Raw genomic sequence first — 10,491 nt, 5'->3', positions numbered from 1 at the left:
ATAGATAATTGTCATTTTAATAGAAAATTAATTTTAAAAAATAATTAATAATCATAAAAACAATTCAATAATTTTATGACATACTGTCAGCGCGCAGTGACATGCGCAACATCATGAATTTACTTGTAAATAATTAGAATAATTTTGCAACTTTTAATTAATTTTTTTATGTGTGGATTTATCAGATTTATATAATAATTATTCTACTGATTTATCACCAGAACTTTATCAAAAAATTTTAGCAGTTTTTATTGATTACAGAGAAAAAAAAACCAGTTAATTTGCCTTTTTTTACATGTAAACAAATATTTTATTTACAAAAACATAATAATGACAGTTGTAAATATTTATGTCATCATTTTATGTTTATTATTTCATGATCAACAAAATTCCAAAACGTAAATTCATGCAATGTCTAATTGAGTATTTTAAATTTCAGACATACAATGGCGCTTTAAAATGGCAGAAAAATATTGAATGTTTCTATTGGTTGAAAATAAATCCATTGCTCTGAAAAAAAAAATACACACTTTTACAACAATTTTGGACAAAAAATTTTGATAGTTAAACCATGATTTTAATAACAATAAAATTATCAATGAAAATAAAAATTAATTAAAATACATAAACTTTATAATTTAAATATATTTATAAACAAATAATTTTCTACATACAAAATGGATCCAAAATTAATTGAAAAATTTATGGAAGTAACTGGTAAGCATCATGAGATTGTTGTGTAGTTGAGGATAAAGGAAAAAAAAAAAAAAGAGTCTGAATGTCAATAATAAAATAATTTTTTTAACAACAACATTTAGCTGATGATTTGAATGATAAATAAATTGTTTTTTTTCTATGATAAAAGGTGAAGGAGAGGCAGTTGCTACAAGTTGGTTACAATTGACAGATGGAAATGTTGAAAATGCAATAAGTTTGATGTTTGAAGGTGGTGGAACAGCTCCAACAAGTTCACAAGTACAAAATGATGAGCCAGAAATTCGTGCACCAATATTACCAACTCAAGAAGTATTAATACCATCAGAACCAGTATGTTCATTTCCACGTGGAACAGCATCAAATGGTGTATTTGATAGATTTCGTGATTTTGCTGTTGAAATACAAAGACAAGAAGAAGAATTAACACGTCGAGTAAGTGGTAATAATAATAAATCAAATCATTGTAAAACAAAAAGACTTGAAGATTTATTTAGGCCACCATATGAAATATTATTTATGGGAAGTTTTGTTGAAGCAAGAGATCATGCTAAAACAGTTAATCGTTGGTTACTTGTTAATGTACAAAATCCACAAGAATTTTCATGTCAAATATTAAATCGTGATGTTTGGGCAAATAAACAAATTAAAGAAATAATAAAAGATCATTTTGTATTATGGCAAGTATTATCAAATACATCTGATGGTAAACGTTATATTGATTTTTATAATGTAAATGATTATCCATATTTGGCTGTTGTTGATCCAAGAACTGGTGAATGTATTAAATCATACAATCAAATAACAATTGATACATTATTAACAAGTTTAAATGACATGCTAAGTGTTAATCCATCACCAGACAGTACATCTGATTCACCAAGAGTTGAAGAATCACATTGTGAACCATCATCATCAGCAAAACGTACATCAAGACCAGATTCAATGTCCAAAGATTCTGGTAGAAGAATTAAAAAATCACGTAATGCTGATACAGCAACATCATCAATAGGTTTGTTTATTTGTTTTTATATAATTTTTTTTATTCAATAGTTGTTACCTTGATGAAAAATTAATTATTAAATTCAATTTAATGTAGCTTCAAGTAGTCGAGGTATAGCTGGTATTTCAGCAGTAAGTACCAGCACTGGAGTATCAATAATACGTGGTAAAAGATCAAGAATAGAAATGAATGATGATGTTCCTGAAGTTAGCCATTCAAATGAAGCTGCTGTTCCAACTGAACAAGTAAGTCATCATCATCAACATTATTATCATTGATAAATAAATTTTATAATAATTATTATCATTGTCATTTAGAGTTCATCAAGTGTTGTTGAAACAGTTACAAGTAAATCTAATTCAACATCAGCAAATGGTGAGACATCATTACGACTGTGTCTACGATTACCAAGTGGAGGAAAAGAAAATATTTCAATGTGTCCTAGTGATACTGTTGAGGTAATATTAATTGATTTTAGCTGTTGAAATGATTATTAAGTTTATTATTTATTTTAGGAATTTGTCAAACGTATGGAAGACATGGGATATTCATCAGCTGATCATACTTATTTAGTTCCATTTCCAAAAACAAATGTCGGCACTTTGCCATCAAAAACTCAACTTGCTGACACTATTCTCTATCCATCAAACACAGTATTTATCACCAAGGTTTAATTTTTTCGTTTTTTTTTTCGATACTCTATCAAACATACGCGTTCAATTTTGTTTGTTGGATTTTTCTTTTTTCTTTGAAAACATTGAACATATGATTCTCAAATTTAAAAAACATTTATGATGTTTTTATCTCGATTATTTTGTCTCGAATTAAATATTGTAGATTAATATAAATATATTTTTTTTTTTTTTTGGTGATTGATATTTGTAAACAATTATTGAGTGATTGAATTTCATTACGGAGGAAGTCTTCCTATATATATTTTTCATTTAAAACTAATTCATCTTGTAATATTAATTTTCATTTATTTTGTTTGAATAAAAATAATAATATTCGTAATTAATAATTATTATTTTTGACAACATTCCTCACTGTGCGAGAGTTTGTTGTATTTTTTCAAAAAAAAAAAAAAATATGTGAATGAGAAAAATTAATGTATGAACCAGTAATAATAAAACAACTAGTGTTTCCTAAAAATATATTGTCTTTATTTTTATTTCCTCATTTAGAATTAATTATTTATATTCTTTTAATAGCTTTAAATTATAAAAACAAAAAAAAAAAATAGTTGTTGGCTTTAAAAATAATTGTTTATTGTTAAAAAATATCAAAATAATTATAATGATGATAAACTATTATAAAAAGTGTATTTTATTAATGCAAAACAAGTAGCTAATTGCTAGCAATTAAAAAATATAATTGCTAGAAATTATTTCTAAATTTAGTAAACTGTAAAATTATTTAAATAATTAGAATAATTTTTAACAATATAATCAAGATTATTTTTTATTTTTATATTCTAGTTATTCTATTTAATTAGCTATTATTTAAAAAAAATATAATTGTCTATTGAATTATGGAATTTCGTCTAGGAACATTCGGAACTGGACTGGACTGGAAAATTGAAACTGGAAATGGACTTGTTGACTGAATTTTTTGTTGTTGTTTTTATCATCTTGAACCACAATTTTACTTAAAATATATATTAAATATATATAAAAAAATAAACAAATAATATTATTTTAAAATTAATAACAATGTGCTTTTAAATTAAATATTTTTTATCAACTAATTCAATTAATAACAATAACTTTTATGTCAACTAGAAAGAGTGAATTTTCAATTCATCAAATACCAGGTAAATAATTTTTTTATCACACAAGTTTATTGTTAATAATAATAGCAATAAAATATTTATATTAATAACTCATATCACTTTGAATGATCTTGATTGAAATCACTTTTATTGTAAAACAAATTCATAAAAAAAAATAATAAAAGAGGTTAGATGAAGAATTACTGTGCCACGTTAAAAAGTTTATTTATAATTTTCAGATTCATAATGAATTAATGGAAATAAATTAATAATAAAAGGAAAATAAATAAATATCATTTTAATAAAATAACCGATTAATAATGCCTTATAAATAAATGACAATTGTAATAAATTAAACAATCGAAAATCATGGAACCACCAGATTCTATTCCAGTTGCTAGTCCAGACATGTTCGACAGTGATGATGATTATGCTAAAAATAAATCTCCAATTAAAGCATCACCAAAAAAATTAACACAACAACTTAGCAAAGATGAAATGATTATAAAAAGTGATATTTATTTAATGAAAAAAATGAATGAATCACTCGGTGGTATACCACCACCTCCAAAGTACACAATTTGTCAACGTAATTGTGCAGATTTGCTTAGTAAAATTAAAGAAAATAGTAAATTTTTTTATACAATTGATCCATCTAGTTTATTAAAAAATAGCTCATCACAAAATTGTTTTAAAAAAACAATGATTAATTCACAAATTAATCAAGATGATAATTTAGGAACATTTCAAACAGTTATTAATGAAACACAGCTAAAGAATTTATCATGGCCATTAGCTTATAAAGAAAAAGCATTTGGAATTCAGTAAGTTTATTGATAAAATTATTTTTAAATATTTATTTAAATAAATTAATGATTGTTATTTATATTTTTTACAGTTATAATCGTAATAAATATGTTGAATACATTGAAAATCAATCAGTTAGATTGAGTGATAGGTATATTGGTAATGATACACAATCCTCTTTTGTAACAAGTCTAACAAGTAATAGTAATGTTCAAAAAAAAACATCAGTAAGTAAACGTGGTGTTGGACAAAGTCCTGGTAAACGTTTAAGTCATCTAGCCAAGAGAAGACGAGTATTTTCAATAGCAAATTTACAAAAAATGAATGATAAACCACACTGTTTAATAAGTGTTAAAAAAACAGTTATGAAAAAAGCAACAAGTCCACGTAAAATTAATAAATCAAGTCCAAAAATATTAGCAGCAAAATTATCAACTCGTAGATGGTCTGTACAAAGTCAAAACTCAGGATCATGGAAATTAAAAACACCACCATGTTGTTTGGCTCATAGTTCACCAATTCATCATACTAGATCATCAAATAAAAAAATAACAAATAATGATTTAAATAATCAAACACAAAGAATAAAAAGATCTTTATTTTTAACACCAGTTAAAATTGATCTAACTATTGATGATTTAAACAATAAAAATAATTGTAATGAAAATAATAATTCAAAATTGATTAAAAAACTTTCATTTGATTGTACTGAAGATTCAAATGGAATTCCTTCTTCAGTTAGTAGCAATCAATCGATGAGAGATGCCAAAAATAAATCAAATTCATCAACAAAAATTGGAGCTAAAAAAATGGACGACATCGATAGAAAAGTTAGTGGTGTAATTAATTAATTTAAGAAAAAGTTTGAACGTTAATTATTTAAAAATAATTTGAATTAAATTTATCAAGGCAATTAGAAATTTAAAACAAACGAAATTACATTGCAATTTGATTGTTATTTCGTTTTTTTTTACGTTCAAACTTTTTTAATAATATCAATTTGTTTGTAATTATAATTTAACTATTATTTTTATTTCAGAAATTAGTCTGGGCTGTTTCACAAGCACTTAAATCAAAGGGAATTGATTCGAAACATGTTAAATTTCAATACTACGGTCGTCAGCTTGTTAAAAAAGTCAAAGAAATAATGCCTTACTTGGAAAATCATGATATTCCAAGAAAACCTGGTAGCACAACTGAGCGAATGTTGGCACATGCCAAAAAATATGCATTCCTTCTAGTCGATGATAGAGAAAAGTAATATTTTTAATAATTAATTTTAAATAATGTTTTTAGAATTTTATAATCAATTTGACTTTCTTTTCTTTTTATGTAAATAATACTAGTGTAATTTATTTTTTCTATCATTTAATCAATTCATCATTTTTTTTGATACAAAAAATATTTACACTATTGTTTTAGTAATAATAATAATATTTAATTAATTTTTTAATTGAAAGGCGGGTCTTTTTAAGTCACAAATATTCCATGATTAAAAAAAATAAATATAATTAAATTATATATTGTAAATTACAATCATGTTTTATTTTTTGGGATTAACGATGATAATAAAATTCGTTAGAAATGTACAAATGAATTAATAAACAAAATTTTAGAACAAAAATTATTAATTTATTATTTATTTTATAATTTATATAATTTAATTTTAATAAATATATAATATTAACATATAAACAATAGTATTTTTATGTTTAATAAATAAATAATAAATGTAGAACTTTTTAGTCAATGACTATTAATTGTATAAATAATATTTTTTTTAATATTAACAAATTGTTGTAACCAGGAAATAATAACAACAGATGAAACAACACAGTGCAGGTGTTATTTAGTTATTTATAATTGCGTCTCCACAAGCACCATCTGGATCAATGTGAACCATATAAAAAAAAACAAAATAAAAAGTATAAAAATAAACAAAATAAATCAATAAATAATATAAATAAATATCAAGTGTGCTTGATGGTAATTATATCCCTGAATTTAATAGTAATATTTTTTTAATTTAACACAATAAATAAGCGAAAATATTTATTTAAAGTGTTGACTGATTGAATTTAAATTTAAGGTATATTCAAGTAGTAAATATATAATATTTTTGTTAAATATACAACACAGCAACACAGTGAAAGCTAGATGTTATAAAAATATTGCTATAAATAGATTGAAACTCTAATAATCATCTAGAATATATTATAATTTGAATTTAGAATAAATTCATTTGTTTTTTTGAATAAACAATTAATATACTGTGCTAATAAAATAATTTTTTAGCTAATAAATAATTTATAATATTTATAAAGCGAGGATATCTGGTTCCATACCAATTTGTTCAAGTAAAAGTCCCATTGGTGTACGTTTTTTCAAGCCCATTCCTTCAATTTTATTGGCCATTTTATTTTTGAGATTTCTGAGTCTCATTGAGGCATGAACAAATGTAACTGTAAAAAATAAATTTAATAATTAATTAATATTATAAATAATACTTAACTTGATGATTATAAAAATAAGCTGATAAAACATACCACAAAATGGCAAAAGAATACCGATAAGAAAGATAAGAAGTGATCCCAATGTATAAGTTACAAAACATGTACCAAAAACAACAGCTAAAATTCCACCAAGTGGATATTGTTTTTTGAAGCTGTGTACTGCTCTTCCCTCAGTTGAGACATATGAAAATATTGTCATTATAACAACCATGGCAATCATTCCAACAATCATTTTACCTGGATGTATTAATCTGTCAAATAATAATTGAATAATTAATGTTTTTATTATAAATAAATTACAAAATAATTTAACAATACATACCCAACAAGAATAAATATGACAATTGACATGAGAAAATAATTTGTTTGATAATAGAGTAAATTAGCAACAACTCTATTACCCCATTTTTCAAGATCTTTAAATTGTGGTACTTGAAAACGAGCATCTTCTAGAATAAAATCATTTAAACTACGTAAAGGTGGTAATTCTAATCCTGAATTTCCTAATGCAGTTTTATCCATTTTGATTTTTAATTGTTATAAATTTTAACAACACTTTTATTCAATATGGAACTTTGTTGATTTTACTAAATTCGTTTGTTAGCTTGAGAGTTGAGACACAGCTGAGTTATTATTTTTGGATATGATGACACTGGGATATTGAAAATCTGCAACGTGAATATAAATACAGCTGATAAATAATAAATATACGTAATACGTATCAGTAATCAGTATTTTAATCACAGTGACTGATTCACATTTTATACCAGTGATTCGTCAGTCGATTGAGACTTGAGATGTTAATTTTGTAACATTAATAGTTGGTGCTTTTATCACTAGATGACTCAGTATTTATATTTTTCAATTTCCTCATAAATAGTTTTTTTTCTCGAAAGAAAATCTTTGTATATTTTATAACAGAAAAAAGAAAAAAAAAAAAAATAGAGAAAATGAAAATTTATTATTGATTAATTTTTAATAAATAAAATTCTAAAGTTTTTTTTTTTACAAAAAGAAGAGTTAAAGCGCAAAAGAGTGAATATAAATATTTGATTTGAAAAACAAACTACATATGTAACGAAAAAAAAATCGAATTTCGAAAAAGAATTGGGTGAAGTGGGGTTTCGGAAAAATTTGTCTGAGTCGAGAATATTTCTCCCCACATTTCTTCAAGTTATTTCTCCGCACGGGTCAGTATGGGAAAAACTCGGAGTAATCACGGAGAAATTCAGAAGTACCCGGAAAAATTTGTAAAAATATTTTCACCAGGGATAAAAAAATAACAAATCAAAACCGCAGTACTATTATTATGGATATTTGAGATTATTTATTTTTATATTTGTCAATACCTTTTGAGTTTTAATTATAATTTTCATGTTTAAAAAATTCCAATTTTACGTTACCCGAGAAAACTAAAGCAACTCAATTTCAAACTTTATAACTATAGATATTGACTACTTACTTTGTATTGAATTGTTTGAGTCTTTTCCATCCATAATGATACTATCTAAATTTTTTATTGGTGAAAGTCATTTTTTGTTTTTATCACTTTGATAGTAGGACCGGCCAATTGGCGGTATCACATCAAAACAATTAATGAAATCAGCTGGATTTTCTCGTGTAAATGTATAATTAAACAAAAGCTCAAAGAAGAAAATCCAGCTGATTTCATTAATTCTTTTGATGTGATATTTGTAGGCTGTATAATTTATTATATCATATCAGCCTACAAATTCTTCTATTGATTTATTTATTGACAAAAGTTTACACTAAATCTTTTGTAAGGATTTTTTTATTTTGTAGTTTGAATATGAGACTACATGAGACACCGTGACGAAAATTTTTCTCCGACATTTCTCACTTTATTGATTAAAAAAAAAAAAAAAACTCAATCAAAATTATCTCCAACCTTTCATGAATCTAAATAGCCAATGATAATCATTAATTAGTAAATTAATTAAAAAAACTTTCAAGTGGAATTTGGCAGTTTCGTTTCAAGGTATTGACATGATTAACATTGACCCAGCACGAATTACCAATAAAAAAAATATAAAACTAGATACAATCTGAGTAAATAAAAAAAGAAAGAAAAAAAAAAGAATAGTGATTGAAATTGCAAGCACATGGCTCAAGAATTGCGTGATTGAAGATGAAACTTATCCGAAAACCATTCATGCCATGAAGACATGTAAATATTTATAGAAACGTCTGCTCAATGTTTCATCACGCACAGTCAAATACCTATATACTCAACATGTGAAAATAAAAATTAAATGTGTGCACATATTTAAACCAACCACATTAATATTTTTTCATTCTATTTTTTATATATAAATTTACATTACAACAATAAATATACAAGAAAATTTTTACATATAGTTACACTCAATAGTCAATACGTAAATCAAATTAACATATATCAATATTTTCATACATGAATATTCATCATCTTGAAGTTGCTAGGCATCAACAAGAACAATGAACATCTCAAGAAGCCACTGGCTATCTGACGATAAATTTTACTCACCTATTCTGTAAAAAAAAAAATAATAAAAGCTTCAATCAACTAGATGATAAAAAAAATATAGCTGATTTTACAAAAAAAGCACTCTATTATTTTTTATTTTTTAAAGATAAAATTTACCTTTTGCAACATCAGCATTAATTTTAGTATATAAATAAACAATAAACATTTTTATTGTAAATAAAAAATCATTATTAATTTTGCTTTTAATTTTATAGCTTTTTTTTTTTATTAATTCATGTTTTTTTTTTTCTATTTAAATGTTCAAGTGTTTTAGCATAAAGATGTATATAGATTATTGTAAAAATCGCAAAAGCACAGAGCTTTTGTCTGGTGCAAAAATATGTTGGGAGGAAAAATAGGAAGAAAAAAAAAAACGGAAGGATACGTGAAAATGCAAACGGGTTGCTGATGAAAGGGAGTGAAAAGATAGATAAAAAAAATAAATAAATAATAATGAAAGGGTTGAGCATGCGTATTAATATATCTAGAAAAGCTCCAAGTGATTTTTTTATAATTTTTTTGTTCGTTCCAGTTGCCGGTAGACGCTTTACCGAGCACCGCGACGCTCGTCGTCGTCACGACGTTATTGCCTGACGGGGGCTTCGGGCCACATCGGGTCATTTCGTTATTATTATTTATCTTTAAACAAATTTACATGTTACAGTGGGTGATTGTGTTTTTGTGTATAGTGTTTTGTGGTCCATCAGGTGGCAAAAGAAAGGCTTAATAATAAATAACAACAATCAAGATTTATAATAAAGTTAAAAATATTAATTTTTAAATATCACATACTGAATTATGTTTATAGAAAAATATATAAAATAGAAAAAAAAAATAATAGCACAATGATATAATAAAAATATAAAAAAAAGTAGTTATATATGAAAAACAAAAAGAAAAAAAACGTAATAAAAGATAAAATTTAAAACAAAGGATAATAATAATTTGCACGACGACAGAATATAATTGCTAAAGGTGAACTCTCCTTTTGATTCCATTGTATTATCAGCAATAAAATAAAGAAAAAAATATTTAAAAAATAAAAAAATCTACATAAAATATTAATAAGCAATTTTTAAAAAACATAATGTTATTTATATTTGTTAAATTATACAAAGTTAAAAATCAAAGACATTAAAGAACAAGTCAAAGAAAA

At 24.4% G+C, this 10,491-nt stretch overlaps 3 protein-coding genes across 4 annotated transcripts; 2 read left to right on the top strand and 1 right to left on the bottom strand.

Moving 5' to 3' along the window:
• The first annotated feature begins 130 nt into the window (after positions 1–130).
• On the top strand, positions 131–2,869 carry LOC122858220 (UBX domain-containing protein 7). Its single transcript, XM_044160973.1, has 6 exons — positions 131–297; positions 440–717; positions 866–1,726; positions 1,814–1,962; positions 2,035–2,175; positions 2,233–2,869. Exons 2-6 carry the CDS (start codon positions 678–680, stop codon positions 2,389–2,391), a joined length of 1,350 nt encoding a protein of 449 aa, XP_044016908.1. The 5' UTR covers positions 131–297; positions 440–677; the 3' UTR covers positions 2,392–2,869.
• Positions 2,870–3,327: 458 nt separating this feature from the next.
• Positions 3,328–6,025, top strand: LOC122858219 (homeobox protein 4-like). The gene is made up of 4 exons (XM_044160972.1): positions 3,328–3,530; positions 3,728–4,312; positions 4,387–5,125; positions 5,335–6,025. The coding sequence occupies exons 2-4, from the start codon at positions 3,858–3,860 to the stop codon at positions 5,554–5,556; spliced, it is 1,416 nt and encodes a 471-aa protein (XP_044016907.1). The 5' UTR covers positions 3,328–3,530; positions 3,728–3,857; the 3' UTR covers positions 5,557–6,025.
• Positions 6,026–6,141: 116 nt separating this feature from the next.
• LOC122858224 (PRA1 family protein 3) lies at positions 6,142–7,584 on the bottom strand. Of its 2 annotated transcripts, XM_044160979.1 has the most exons (4): positions 7,131–7,584; positions 6,842–7,059; positions 6,641–6,757; positions 6,142–6,179 (listed from the first exon to the last, which is right to left on the bottom strand). In XM_044160979.1, exons 1-4 carry the CDS (start codon positions 7,328–7,330, stop codon positions 6,145–6,147), a joined length of 570 nt encoding a protein of 189 aa, XP_044016914.1. In that variant the 5' UTR covers positions 7,331–7,584; the 3' UTR covers positions 6,142–6,144. The 2 variants fall into 2 exon arrangements, with proteins under 2 accessions (XP_044016914.1, XP_044016915.1); XM_044160980.1 differs by having other exon boundaries at positions 6,142–6,757.
• Between the last annotated feature and the right edge of the window lie 2,907 nt (positions 7,585–10,491).

This window comes from Aphidius gifuensis, linkage group LG5 (genome assembly GCF_014905175.1).
Source record: "Aphidius gifuensis isolate YNYX2018 linkage group LG5, ASM1490517v1, whole genome shotgun sequence".
NCBI classification, from domain to species: domain Eukaryota; kingdom Metazoa; phylum Arthropoda; class Insecta; order Hymenoptera; family Braconidae; genus Aphidius; species Aphidius gifuensis.
This window is presented reverse-complemented; position numbering and strand designations above follow the sequence as displayed.